Genomic DNA, 15,173 nt, shown 5'->3' on the forward strand with positions numbered 1-15,173 from the left:
GAGCTGGCCCATAGAAATGCATGCGTATGCGGCTGAGCCTTCGTCATTTGAACAAAGCGGTGCGGTGCATCTGGGACAACCTGTCATCTGTGTCACTCTGCGGCCTGTCTTCGTTCGTGCATGTCAGTTATTTATGCCTGGTTCCACTGATCTCGTCTATGGGGCAGAAGAAACTGGGGCGGTGCAGTTCTCACGGAGAAGACATCGGGTCTTTAATTTATGGCACGCAGTATTTCAGTCCCAAAATATTGGCACGGTGCGTCGAATGCTGCTACTTCGCAAAGGCTTACGCATAATAACCGCGATCTCCATTACAACTCTTGAACGGCGTTGCGCTGTTAACTGTTAGCACCCGCGAAGATCGTTCCGGGAAGGTCACATTGGGTGTATACCTTGGCTGCTACTACGACGGCGATACAACGATAGGACACGCGCTTGCGCAGAATGTCTTTCCTTGCGAAGCTTCATCTCCCGGTTGCAGTGCTTCGAAGTAGCTGTACAAAGAAAGATACGAGATATTCAAGCCTGATCACAAGAAGGGGCGTCAATCAAGGGCTTGTTTTTCTTTGTTAGACACACCCTAATGAGACCAACGGACAATGAAGCCAAGGAAGGTATCGGGGACATAATTTGTGTTGTTTTATCTGTAGTGTAGCAATTGTGATATTAATGTAAAGAAATTAAAGTGGACAAAGTGACAACTTGCTGCCGTTCGGGACCGAACCCACAACCGTCGGATAACGCGTCCGATGCTCTACCAATTGATCTACGGCGGAAGTCATCCTCCCGTCCACTTTATTCGGTATTCCTGTGCACGGGAACCCGGGAGTGTTAGTCAGAGCCGCTCGTAGCCATGACGGCGTTCGGTCCCTACCGTATGTTCGGCCCCTACCAGCGGCGAATTGTCTTTTCGTCCACTTTATTTCTATAATAATCCGTATCATAATTACTACACTACAGTCAAAATTCCAGAAATAATGCTCTCGAAACCTTCCTTGGCTTCAGTGTCTGTTGGTTTCATTAAGCCTGAGCACAAGTAGGACGGGCGCTTTGGTCTTAGTATGCTCGTCTCTGCTCCTGTTACGAAGAGATGAAGTACGAAGACGCTGAAGCAAGAGGAAGATTCGACGAGCGACAGACGAAGCCATGTCGACGATGGGCATTTCATGTTTGCAGGCCACTCCGTGCTAAATTTTATGAAACCTCAGTCACTGCCAATCCACGGACATGTTACATACGTTGTGTTTTGAATCGCAGCGCGAAGTATATTCGCCATCGCCAGCACCAACTCTGTAATACGGACGACCGTTGCATGTGTAAAGGTTGGCCGCATGACATTGTGGATCACCTGGAAGTCGAAACCTGTCGGTCGCCTTTCCGCACCTCCATTAATTGAAATGGAATGAGATCGAAGTGCAGCGACACAGATGCAGAAAACACGAAACGTTATAAAGACGTTGTGTTATATTGTCTACAACCATGCACTGTACGTCGCAGTACCCCCAGTCGGCATTCGAAATTAAACGTATATATGTCAGCAGCTACCGCGAAATCAATAGTTTTCAGCCTGGGGATGCTGCACGGTGTTAATTCGCTACTACATGTAGCTGTGCTCAGACGCCCACAAGCGTCCCGTAGCTTATAGTTGATGCAGGCCCACCTCACCATACACAAACACTTTCTTGACAGTGACGATTATATTACACGACACGACGAAGAACGAAAACGGCAGCTGCTTTACACTGCACCCTGCGACATTGTTTTCAATGAACACAGCAGAAGCTTTGATTGTATGCACGTGCCAACCTGGCATGCATGTTCTTGATATGTAAATACTTTCAGTGTTACAACAGAAGGAACGATATAGAAGAGCCCCAACGTGCGGTCCGTTAACGAGCTATGAGACACGTGCATCGGAACGCGCTTACGTCTGGTGCAACTATGGGGAAGAGTCATCTAGGCATGGCTGAAGTCGCTACGGAGGTCATAAATTGAGTGGACGCGCTTGATGAGTCGCTCGCCCGCGTGCGCTGCCCGATCACGGCGTTTTGCTGCGTGGTGCGAGGGGCTGAATGACTCAGATGGAAATAACGTCTCCTTTGACAGGGCTGACCGGTAGTGGAGCTAGAGGAGTACCGAGAAGACAAAGACTGGTACGACATAACACGAGAGAGCGCCGGCTGCTGGCCTTCTGTTTACTGCTTCTACCATCCTTCGAACAGCTCTGAGATATACCTCTAGCGTAGGAGGGCACTGGATTGGGCTAGTTGGTAACGATAACCTCTAACGTGTCGACCTTTCCATACCCAACGACGAAAACAAAACGCCTCGTTTGACACGCGCTGCAAGTCCCTCGACGCGTGAGTCATCACATCACAACAGTTCAGCGTCAGCGGCAGCGGCTCTTCAGCGGAAAGGTCTACACCAGCAGGTCTCGTCCCGTCGTCCTCCAGGTGGGATAAGGGGCGGGCGATCAAGGCCTGCTCGCGAGCAGGCTGAGCGGGTACCCTCGGGGCCGGTGGACCTGGCAGGAGCATCCGCTGCGGTAGCGGATGTAGTCGAGCCTCCAAGGCCCGTCGGACTGGAACTCGCGCACCAGCGCGTACATGTAGCTGTAGGTCTGGACGCAGCGTGACTGGGCTTCGTATTTGGAGCGCACGTAGCGGCAGGGGCGGCCCTTGACTTGCTCTCGGCACGACGTCTGATAGAAGCGTTGCGTGGCGTTGGGCTCGCGGTACAGCTCCAGGATGCGGCCCGTGATGGAGACGCCGCCGAGTGGCTGAATGGCCTCGGTCACGGACGGGCAGCACTCGGCCGACCGCACGTAGCCCATGTCGATGGGAGCCGAGGGCGGCGCCGAGGGGTCGCGTCGTCGAGGGCGAGGCCACTCCAGAGGAAGGTCCCTGCAACGCAAGAGCATTAGTTCGCTTCTCGATTGGCGTGCACTTAGGTATCTAACAGACTCGGCCAAATATTATCACTATCACACTTCATATTAAGCTGTTGCCAGGCCGGAGAGAAATTTTCACACCCTGAAGCTGTAGAGATTTGGCAGGACGTTTCTCAGTGCTGCGATACGCTGGATCGCGGCAGAAGCACGGCAACATATCTTGTATGTGACCATGGTCGTCAGCGGGATTTTGTCATGGGGGTACAAACCCGCTGGAGGGGGGAGCGCTGGTGTGGCTTGGGATGGGGGAGGGGGGGTAAGTGTCCCTTTTGCTCTCCCTCTGCCGACGTCCATGCATGTAACTCACCTAGCGGCTCAATTGAAACTTTCAAGAGGAAATATACATGGACGACGTTGAAGTTCGTATGTTTGGATTTTAAGAAGTAAATTGCTTATCATCGTTCTTTTTAATGGCGGCAATAAAAAACAGGGACCTAGCGTCACCGTTCTACAAAAAGCGTCAACTACTCACAGGAGGCGCCTATTCTTCCTCGGGGCGGCTCTGCCATGGGCTTCTGTGGCACGGGAAAGTAGGCAGGTCGCCAGCGACACCACCTGCAATCACCAGAGAGATGTATTATGTCAAGAAGGTGGGCTCTCTTGCGAAACAATCTCTGCAAGTCACGGTAAAGAATAAATGAGAGAACCCAGACCGACGTGCAGCGCCATGTTTCCGCAACTTGTCTAAGCTGACTAGAAAGGATGTAGATCATCTGGGCATGTGACAATTGACACACACAGATAACAGTGAGAAATGATGTTTCTCACTGTTGAGCTGCGATGTTTCAAGCATCAGCACTGCCACTTGTTCTTTCCTTGTTTCTGTGAGAGTTTGAGTAGCACTCTTGCTTGCACGGTTATATTTATAACAAGTGCGGGTAAAACTTAAAGGACTCCTATAACACTTTTGGAAAAAAAAAACACGAGCCAGATATTATCGATGTTTTTTCATCAGCGGGTGCACTGGAAAGTTAGCGAGAAAGAAACATTTCCGGGGTCTTACGGGCCAAAACTACAATACGCCGTATTAAGTGCATCGAAGTGGGGATTGTGGATTAATTGTGACTACATGAAGTTCTTTGACGCGCACCTATGTACACAGAGTTCTTTTTTTTTGTTTTGTTTCTCATTTTGCCCCCTTCGCAATTTCGCCGCTGTGGCCGGAAATACAACCTGCGTCGTTGTGCTGTGACCCACACCGGTGCTGCTCATAGGCGTGCGCCGGATTAAGGGAAACAAAGGTTCATCGGTATCATATTCAAATAAGGCTTAATCACACACGTCGCCCTTCATCCCTCGACGACTGTGCACGCAGTGTATCGTGCGCCCGATCAGCGGCTGTCTTTTGCGTCCGCTTGCTTCCGCGGCTGCGGCTGCATCTGGCGTGCAGCTGATGTAAACGTCGGTTCCTCTACGCTGCTCAGGAAAGCAGTTTAGAGCACCGCAGTCGACATTGAGCGTAAGGGAGGCAACTTAGTTTTTTCTACCGGCAGCGCTTTCTCCTTACGCAACGGACGCGCTGCGGTTTTTGTTAACGTGAGCGTCTGCTCTCAATTTGCATTATCGCGGCAAGGTAAAAAGAAGGAAAAAATGTGGAAGGAGCGAGGGTGGAGAGATATAGTTTTTTTCTTATCGAGAAGAAACACTCGTGAGGACAAACATCAAAGCGCAGACGTTGGAACGCAACGCTTCCAGTTCGTTAAACGTGAGCATATGCTCCTCGTTCTCCGCGGATTTCCGCGGTGCTGACAGCTTTCCGCTGGTGGTGGACACTGAAAAAAATGAGATGGCTTGCTTCTGAGGCTGCCTCGCCTTTTTGAGTAACGAAGCGTGACACGTTGAACGCGGAAGCACGTTATTCTGATTATTAAACTTTGGAAACGCACTGTCAGGATTCTTTTTTTTTCTTTTCTTGCCTCGCCTGCACTTTAATTCACTTTGTCGCACGTGCTTATTTATATAATAGTCATTCGTAGCATTTAAAACGTTTGAATTCAGGCACTCGTCACGGAAATGTGCTTCCGAGTCGATAGGCTTAGAGTTCGGAAAACGCAAACTCACAACTTCTGGCGCGTGACCGTGCTAAACTACCGCGGTACGCACAACGGCGCTTCACAATATTACCTTAAATTACCTTTTCGCAACACCAAAAGTGTGACTCTTGCCTCGAGTAGATGCTTGGTGAGCGAGAAAACGCGCAAAATGTAAACACAGCTGGTGACGCCACGTGGGAGCTTCCGCTCTAAGTCGCTGCGACCAGGGCCGTACCCAGGAATTTTTTTCGGGGGGTGTTTGAGTGTAGAACGGCCAACTTTGGCAACTGGTGGTGGCTGTGGAGGCGTGCAAGTATTTTAGTGTCACCCGAAAAGTTAAATCATGCAAAAATTTCGGGGGTGTCAGAACCCACTCAACCCCCCCTTAGTTACGGCCCTGGCTGCTACCATTGGCGTGCGCACCTCAGGTGGGGCAGGACCCCCCCTCCCCTGTTCATCTAAGGGGGGCATCTAGTAAGCCCCATACCTTTATTCAGTCCGACCCAGCGCCGTCATTATTTAATGCGTAGGATTATGGCCACGCAGGTCTTTGACAATGATGGCGGCCGAGGGCCACTCATGTTGCGTTACAAGAACGGCTTACTTCCCACAGGAAAGCCGGGGACCAACGGCAGGCCATTGTGAGCAGCACGTAATTGCTTCGTTTTCATTCATTCATTGCGAAGCTTGTTTTCCTTGAATGACCTTGTTGTGCAATAAGTAATATTGTTTCCCACTCCTTTGGGACTCCAGCAAGGAAGGCGGGGGGGGGGGGGGGCGGCAGCGGTGCAAGAATGTGCATGCCAGGCCCGTAGCCAGGAATTTCTTTCGGGGGGGGGGGGGCACTTGCTGAAAACCTTGACTATTCGAATAGGTAGTATACGATCCGAAATCGAAACTCGAATATTCGCACACCCGTACACAGAATGCGTTACAGAAGTTACCTCGCTTCTCCGCAGAATGACGAATAATGGCGTAGTGGGTGCTTCCCAAATTCACAAAGATTATGATTTCTGGCGTAGTGGGTACGTTGCTGGTGCACTTGTATTAGTAGCCCCAAGCGAGTTTATGGCTGGCTCTAGAAATGCCGCGCTTCCAGTTTTTGCTGTGACTGTACTGCGCTTTCCGCGCAGGCCTGGCGTTTTTTCGATCGTGGGCGACAGCTTAAAAGGGGACATCAAGTCTCATTGACTGGCCGAAGAAGCGGATGCACGTACATATTCATGAGATGCAGGGGCCGAAGAGAAGTGAGCGGACTTTTGAACCGATCCATACGCGTTTTAACGCTGTCTCGGATAATTCTATGCGCTTCTATACAGGGGCACCAAGACTTCGCGCTTCCAGGCTGCATGCCCGAAGCGTTGAACAAAGGCTGTCTTTGGAAAGGGTTTATAGACGGAAGCAAGCTCTAACGTAAGTCGTAAAAAAGACAAATGAAGGCTGAGGCGGCCTGCAGCCACAACGGGTGCAGCAAATGTCCGTACTCACTGCGAGATGTTTGTCGGATAGAGCCTTCAAAAGAAACTAACAAATGCAGTAACGTTTGTTTGCAGAGTTTTAAAGCCGCAAGTTTCAGGCGATCGCCTCAGACGCAGTAGATATCCTTTTTTCTTTTTTCGATGTGCATTCCTTGTGGTGGTTTCTGTGAAATTTGAAATCCCTGGACTTTTTCTGTGGTGCACCTTCTACGTATCCTGTATACACGCCTAGGCCCGGTGCCCCTTGACTGAAAGTCGCGCTGTGAAAATGCAGCTCAAAGAAAAGTGATGCTTTAAACGTCCCCTATACATTATCCGCTGTTTCTATTCTCTTGTTGAAAAAAACGGTGACTAAATTTGGAAGCTTGCGGCGAGCCGCAGTAAACAATAGTACTAATAAAAAGGCAGGTTCCAGAAGCGACGAATGGCGCACTTTCTATAATCGGCCGCGACGGCTTGCGTTGGATAACGTCCGCCGGTTCAGCGACCGTGCATTCCAGACGCGATATTTTCTTTGAAAGTGCATGCGAGCTACAGACCTTGCTTAGTTTTGCCGTTTAAGGAGCTGCACGATTCGTTCTTTAGATAGCGCTTTTTTTCTTTATTTTTTCTTTTTTTTAATTTATTATTATTATTATTTTTTTTTTTTGCTGGAGCATGTATACATTTGCATGCCACGTTTTTCTTACTTTGCGAAGGCTTTACGAACAGACATTCAGAAGGAGTTCAAAATTTTGTGTCAATACTCCACCAACCATACCATATTCCCTTTTGTACTTAGCGTGAAACGCAACGGAAGTAACAAGGTAATTCACCGGACATCTATTTTCCTTTGCCCCTTCACCCCCTCTCTTTATCTGTTCACGTTGCCATTTTCGTTCGCCTGTTCAAAATTACTAAAATCATTAGGGCCGCAAGGAACTGGAGCTGTCGAGTTTAGAACTTTTCGCAACACATGCATCCTTTGCTGAGAAAGGGGCGCATAACAGTGACCATTCCTTTCGCAGCGTACACATTCCCACGGCGACACGCAAGCACTTGGGCGGCGTAGAGCATTCCCAACTAATACCGCGGAATCTCTAGCGTGCTCAATACGAGTTATCCTTTGTTCGACCTTGCGACGGATGCAACGCGTAAGAAAGAAACCGCGGCCCAGTGGCGCTTTGGTCTTCAAGCACGTGGGCCGTCTTTGCTGAGCAAACAAAGAATCGTGCACGCTCAGTGAGTCTTCCCACGACCTGTCAAAACCGTCACGGACAGCACAACTACTACGAGGAAACCACGCGGCCTGCAGATAGCGTGGTTCGTAGTCGTGGTCGACGTGAAGCTCTCGATCGACGCCAGCGTACGCGTCTTGCGCGCAGCGAATGTAGTTCGGTGCAGTAACATTGATGCGTGCTGCGGGAGTCTTCCCCATCCTTTCTAGTGAACTTGATGGCCAGTGAGGGTTCGGGCAACTGTCGGGTTCGACACTCTTTCGGGACGCGACACGTGCAGAGCAATATCGAGGTTGAGAGCATGTACATGCGTGGATTACATATATTGATGACTATCATACTAGAAAACATAGTAACAGCAGGAAATGTTTGATAACATTTTTTGTTGTCGCCTAAGCTAAAGGGAAAGAAAAATGATAGGTGTAACCTTAAGAGACAAGAAGATAGCAGAGTGGGTCAGGGAACAAACGGGGCCCATTCCCATTACGAAGAAGAAATGGGAATGGGCAGGGCACGTACATACGCAAGATAAGCGCTGGTCATTAAGAGTGACAGACTGGATTCCAAGAGAAAGCAGGCGTGCGAGGGGGAGAGAGGAAGTTAGGTGGGAAGATTAGATCAAGAAGTTTGCTGGGATAACGTGGCCGCAGCAAGCACAGGACCAGGTTGATTGGCGAAACATGGGAGAGGCGTTTGCCCTGCAGAGGGCGTAGTCAGGCTGATGATGATGATGATGAATAAGCTAAAAGACAAAGATGCGGGACACCTCTAAAACATGCATGCACTTCACTACTTCTAACCTTTCTTTATGTTAAGAGGACGAAGCTTTCAAAGGGATTATATATATTGTCACGTGGTCGTGACGTCGACGAAGACAGCAGTCGGCGTTTGCAGGTTGAAACTGTTTATTTGGCCGAACTTGTGGCCGGAAAATGAGAACTAGCAATACAGCAATACACGCTGTACAATGATAGCGGCGAACAGGGCGTCGTCCGTCGATCAACTGACAAGCGGTCAAGCGCGTCGGCTTTTATACAGGCGCTATGGAACTTTCCAGCAATATCGCTGGTGGCGGTGTTATCTCTCGACAAAGCTGGAACATTCGCGTGCGGCGCGCAATCTTAACAAAACGATCTACCAAAATCGTGAAGCTTCTCGAACACTGCTTCGGGGCCAGCGTCGAGCGTTGATAACCGTCTTTGCTGGTCAAACTCGAACACATCAAATAAAAGAAGCGGCGTGGCATTGCCCCCCTCTGAAAGAGCATCGTCCCGATGCTTGCAACAGAACATGGAAAGGAAAAACAAGTGCAGACACAAATAAATTACAATAACAAAGGAAAAAGTACAGTCCCTAGGTTCGCTAACGCGCAAAAAACGGCTTAAGGCGCACGACATGGACGACTTCAGGTCGTGCGCGGCGTCGCTGGGAGTTCGTAATGCCGTCCGGGACGACCTCGTAGTCAAGAGGTCGTCCTCTTGACTGTTTTCCTATATATATATATATATATATATATATATATATATATAATATATATATATATATATATATAATATATATATATATATATATATATATATATATATAATAAAACTTCACTTAATAACTGCACACAAGAGACTCCATCTTGTTCTATCGAACTTATTCTTTATTGTCTTCTCCCCCCTGCCCCTTGTCTTGTGTTGTTTCGACTTCTTCCTCTTCTAGGTGTAGGCCGCTCGGCTTGCTTCAATATATATTCACCAACCATACCATATTCCCTTTTGTACTTAGCATGAACGCAAACGGAAGTAACAAGGTACTTAACCGGACATCTATTTTCCTTTGCCCCTTCACCCCCTCTCTTTATCTGTTCGGAATATATATATATATATATATATATATTATATATATATATATATATATATATATATATATATATATATATATTATATTATATATATATATATATATATATATATTATATATATATATATATATATATATATATTCCTTGCTGTCTATTATTATTATTTTATTATTAACGGGGCGAAAGTTCTTTAGATAGTTCTTGCTTCCTTGTTTTGTGTGTTTGCGCTGTGTCGCACATCGTAGCAATCCTTTTCTCCTTTGTCTTTCAGCCTACCTTGCGCATTGTTGTATACGATTTTGTCGTCGTTATTCTTCTATATTTCTCGTGTTTTGTTATTTTCTTCCCCTGTTTTCCTGACTTTTTGTTTTTCCATTTTTCCTCTTTTTTGTTTGTATTTTCTCATATGTAGATTGTCTTTATAGTGGTTTTCTATTGTTTATTGTTAATGTTTTTTGCGTGCGCCAGCACGTACCTCACGGTTGTTCCTGGGCACTTTAAAGGGACCGACAACTGATTTTTCTCGAGCCATTTATCTACGACGCGACAGAAAGCTCACGCTTCGCAGTGTTTGTAGCTGCAGTAGTTAATCCCAAAAGCACGTAGTTATGTTACAAGCAGTATTTTTCGATCTGAAAGGCTCTAAACACGGGCGTAACTTTCCTCCAGCAACGCTGAGAATTGATAGCGATGCCGCCAGCCCTTTTCGCGATTTGTGAAAGCCATCGTTGTTCCGCTTTCGCAGGAGTTCCTGTAACTATGCTTAACCACCTTTATTTAGAGCTTTTAAACTATTTTTGAAAATAGCAAGCTGTTACAATGAGATGATGTGGCATTATACACCTTCCCTGTATTTGTACCACGTTGTGTGCGCATGCGTCCAAGGTTGCCTGCGCCTGTGTCATGGGTGGCTTATCCCGGCGTCGTCTCTCGATGCACGAGCCAAGCCAAGTCATCGAAAACGTCACTACGCATATGCGCGGCCGCGCCGAGTAGCAGCGCGCGTCATTTCTGAGACGAGGTGTAGGTAGCAAAACTATGTTGCTCCAAAATCTTAGCGACCTGGAAACTGCGTGCACGGATGCATGAGCACGCTGAAAAGTTGCTCAAGACGCGCTGACGAGCATAGGATCATTAGGTCACGCGAAGGTAGCGCCACTTTAATGCATACCACTAACGCCGGCCTATATGTACATTTTTATGGAGTATTACCTTTTAATATAAAGAAACGAACAATATTTCATTACTAACAAAAAAATCGTCGACCGCGTACAGCAATCAACGGCCACGTGGCCGGGTTCATCGGATCATTCATGTTTTTGCCGCCAGAGGCGCCACAGGTCACTTTTCGTGACTTTCAATTAAGAAATAAAAATATAAATCCATCTCTCACGAAAAAAGTAGGCTTGGTTTGAGTCAATGCGTCGGGCAATCTTTACATCAGTGGAGTCAACTCATTTCATATTCTGGGCAGTTGTCGGTCTCTTTAAGTATCTGGCCGATTGATTGATTGATTGAATGTGTTTATTATTAGCCTTAGTAGCATTTAGCTGTTGAGCAAAAAAAGCAACAGATGACGCAATTTGCTATGTTGGCGGATGTAACACGCACAGGAAACTATTTCGCCATAGCTTCTGAAATGCTGCATGGTACAGTTGTTGACGCACGGTGTATAGATTGGCGGCTACTGGCACCGGTGCCCGATATGCACCACTGCTGGGCTGTATAGGAGGAGGACCGGCATGTTCGGAAGGGGGCAGAGGGGGTGGGGTCCTCTCGTTGCGTGGGTGCGGCGTGTTTGGATTTGACCTTGGGGCTGACCTTCCCACGGCGCCCAGCTGAGTGTGATTGCGCAAGGCTGACGTCGAGTGTGCTTCGAGTACTTGGTCATTGAATGGGCTCTTAAGTTCTGCGGAGTTTGCAGGCAGCCAATGACGAGCAAACAGTGTCAGTAATGTAGGGTTCCGTCGTCTGCGCATTCAATCCGATGCGAATGTGAGAAGCCTTTGACGATGAAAATGAATTTCCTTGGAAGATGGTCGTCTCGCGGCGCAAAGGATGCGTGATTATTCCGGATGCCATTTCTTTATAGCTACGCAATGGGGAGTAGCTACTCAATGAGGCTTTATGAAGCTGTACTTGCCGTCTGTGGCATTAGTGAAGTAAGGCGGAGCGAGAATTTTCGAATTTTGTTTCCCTCTTGTCAACTGGCCGCAATACTCGCAGTGCACCACATTCTAATATGTACTCGAATACTTTATACTGCATACAGAAGGAAACACGGGCTGTGCCATATCAATCAATCAATCAATCAATCAATCAATCAATCAATCAATCAATCAATCAATCAATCAATCAATCAATCAATCAATCAATCAATCAATCAATCAATCAATCAATCAATCAATCAATGTCGTATTTCTTGCCATTTTAGAATAGGGGGACAACATGAGCGGTATTCGTGTTGTTTATACTTGGTGACATCACCATGTTGTCAGCACTTATAGATTTGACTGACCTAGGCGCACGCAAACGAAGCGGCTTGTCCTGTTGTCTTCCCTTTTTCGTTTTCATTTGCGTGCGCTTAGATCAGTGAAACCACGCATTTCAACCAACTAGCCCAGTTTTCGATTCTGTTGCAACAGTTCTAGATTACTCTGCCATGTGAGCTAGAACTTTACCACGAAGGAGGCTCCTCAGTACGCAAACAGACATAGAGGCTGTCTTCTTAAGCCATTTCCGATCAGTGTGGCTTCCACCACAACAACCACGTGCGAATAAGGGATTTATAGAGACGTTAAGCTGCTCCTTAAACTAGTCAGCGCAAACTTTATTACGACTGTGCAACGCAGGACTTCGCACATTATCGCCCTGCGTACATTGCCATGTCCTCGGTGACAATCAGCGTTACACATTAGATTGCTCTGAATTCGACACAGAACGTAAAACATTAACAGATAGATTAAAACGCTAGATGGCACACTAGTGATGCAGAACTATCGGCAAATTGACTATTGATAGTACCGATAGCTTTCTTGAAACTATCGATAGTGTAAACAAACTATCGATAGTGCTACTATCGACAAACTATCGATAGTGCAATCGGTAGTACCATCGTTAATATTACTATAGCGATATTACTGCCACGCGTGTTTATTGCTTTGTTTTGACGTATTTGGGTTTCACCCACAACGTTTGACGCAGACCGCGCCGTAATGTTTGAGAAGCTTCACAATTGTTTGAGATCACTCTGTAAAGATTACGCGCCGGACGCGAATAGTCAAGTTTATTCGAGAGCTTACGCGAGCACCAGCAATAACGCTGGAAAGCTTCACGACTGATGCATAAAGGACGACGCGTTCCACCGATGATCAGATTACTCAACAGCTGACGACTGCTCCCGCTCCAATCAGTGCGCAGCATGTATCGCTTGTATTTTGAGTTCTGATTTTCTGGGCACAAGTTCGCCCAAATAGAGAGCTCCGTACTCTAGTCTTGCTGCAGCATTCTTCACCGTCACAACCACGTGACAATACTATCGATAGTGGTGTGAATAATGATGCGGTTGCTGGCCGGCCATATTGCCAAAATATTTGCGATAGCCTACTACCAGCTTCGCTTAATTTACGAGCATTATTTGGCAGAGAAATTAATTATTTCCGCAGTGAAAATGGCGGAATATATCCATCAATAAATTCGTATCCAAAAGCAACCAGTTACACCTTACAATTAACTTCTTGATATTTTTTATTTTGAAATCATAAAATGCAATATCAATTTGAAGCCGCGCCGTCCCACCACATGTAAAGGCTTCCTTTCCGTGGCAGCTGAACAGTTTCAATATGATCACGTGTCAGCAAAGCACTGACGTGAAGAACACAATCATATCACCTTTCTTGCCCTTCAGCCTGCTCCTCCGGCTCCACTATGTACCACGCGCGCGGGGAAGCAAGTTTGTTGTGCAGTGAGTCCGCGCTGTTGATTTTATACTATCGATAGTACCATCAAATTTTTTACTATCGATAGCGCTATCGATGGTATTTTTCACTATCGATAGTTCGATAGTGACTCAGCTATCGATAGTATCGATAGTACCATCGATAGTTTTGCATCACTATGGCACACACACAAATGCAACGACATATTGCTCCCGCGAGGACATTAGATATTTAGGAAAGAGGTGCTTCGTCTGCTACTAAAGGTCATCCGTGATACCGGGTTGGAGTGTGAATGCTGAAATGTGTCTGTCGACGTAGCTTGGATAAAGTTCAGTGAGTTACAACTCGATGGGATGAACTTGAGACTGTACCGCGTTTGATAGTTGGCGCTTGGGTAGAAGGGCTGCCGGTAACATTTGCATGCAGCACACATCACTTCTCCTTCTTATTTAATGAAAGGGAATAACGTAGTTATTGCAGTTTCGAAGGGCCCAATTCGTAAATCACCTCGCCAATGGCTGACCGCCTTAATATATGACCAGCATCAGGGGTGTCCCGAATTCACTCTATTGAACAACTCAAGCGGAGAGAAGTATTGACCCTGATACTTATTCTAAATAATATTAGGCTAAAAATAGGTTATTAGTTTACAAATGGGAGCAGATATTCTTATTTGTAAAACTTGAAATCGGTCGTGCTTAAGTTTTCAGAGCAGGTCAGCATTACAGGAATAAGTTGTCTGGTAAAGTCCAAGGTATAACTGTAGGAAACTAGAGGAAACAGATATAGTTTCCTGGCTACATTTAGCACTTCACGCAGGACATGATTGAGAAACGTCTTAGATTTACGGAAGAGCGCGCTTAAATCGACAAGCATTGGACGAAAACAGCACTGACGTGGTCGCTTTTTCAGAGACCCAACTGCTCCTACACTAAACGCTACTGGAGTGGCATCTCGTTTTCTCTCCACTCGCTCTTCGGTCTTCATTTCTGAGGTCAATATCCGCGTTTTTTTGTTTCATTTTCTTTTTTGTTGTTTTGCCGTCTGCAGACAAATGCAATTCGCCCAGTAGAAGACTAGGCACACATGCCGCGAGTTTGGACGCAAGGGCGCCACTCTGAACGTGGGTTCCGGTACAGCTTTCATGAAGACATGATTATCTACAGTTCACCGCCTCTGATTACTTCCACAGCAGTCGGCCACGAGCTTGCTGTATCACAGTGCTTTTCGCTTAAGTGCGGAGTAATAGCAAAAATATAAGAAAGAAAGAAAGAAAGAAAGAAAGAAAGAAAGAAAGAAAGAAAGAAAGAAAGAAAGAAAGAAAGAAAGAAAGAAAGAAAGAAAGAAAGAAAGAAAGAAAGAAAGAAAGAAAGAAAGAAAGAAAATCTTGATACGAGCTCCTGGAGATCTATGAACTAGTCTTGTAGTACCATTTTAAATCAAAGCTTCACCGCTGCAACGTTGAACGCCGGATATGAGGACGGTCCTCAAGCTGAAGACTTGGATGAGAAGAACCGGAAAGGTAGACAGATAAATCAAAGTTGAACTTCACATCGACACTGAGGTCGGTGATTACAGGTGAGCGATAGCGATACATTGAAGTAAGTAATATGGCGCTGGCTGAGTCCTGTCGGCTACCCTGTACGAAGAAAGGGGGAGGAATTAAGAATTAAGATATGAATGTAAAAAGTGGGAGAGGGATAAAAAA

General features: G+C 46.7%; 1 protein-coding gene across 1 annotated transcript in view; it reads right to left on the reverse strand.

The window, feature by feature from the left end:
- Positions 1-1,637: 1,637 nt before the first annotated feature.
- The window catches only part of LOC119388147 (uncharacterized), a 79,245-nt gene continuing 65,709 nt past the window's right edge, over positions 1,638-15,173 (reverse strand). Inside the window, exons 3-4 of the mRNA XM_037655797.2 lie at positions 3,423-3,505; positions 1,638-2,903 (exon numbers count right to left, since the gene is read on the reverse strand). Of these exons, the coding sequence (XP_037511725.1) occupies positions 2,474-2,903; positions 3,423-3,505 (513 nt within the window). The 3' untranslated portion in view covers positions 1,638-2,473. The remainder of the gene's footprint in view (positions 2,904-3,422; positions 3,506-15,173) is intronic.

The sequence above is a fragment of the Rhipicephalus sanguineus genome, chromosome 3 (assembly GCF_013339695.2).
Source record: "Rhipicephalus sanguineus isolate Rsan-2018 chromosome 3, BIME_Rsan_1.4, whole genome shotgun sequence".
Taxonomy (NCBI): Eukaryota; Metazoa; Arthropoda; class Arachnida; order Ixodida; family Ixodidae; genus Rhipicephalus; species Rhipicephalus sanguineus.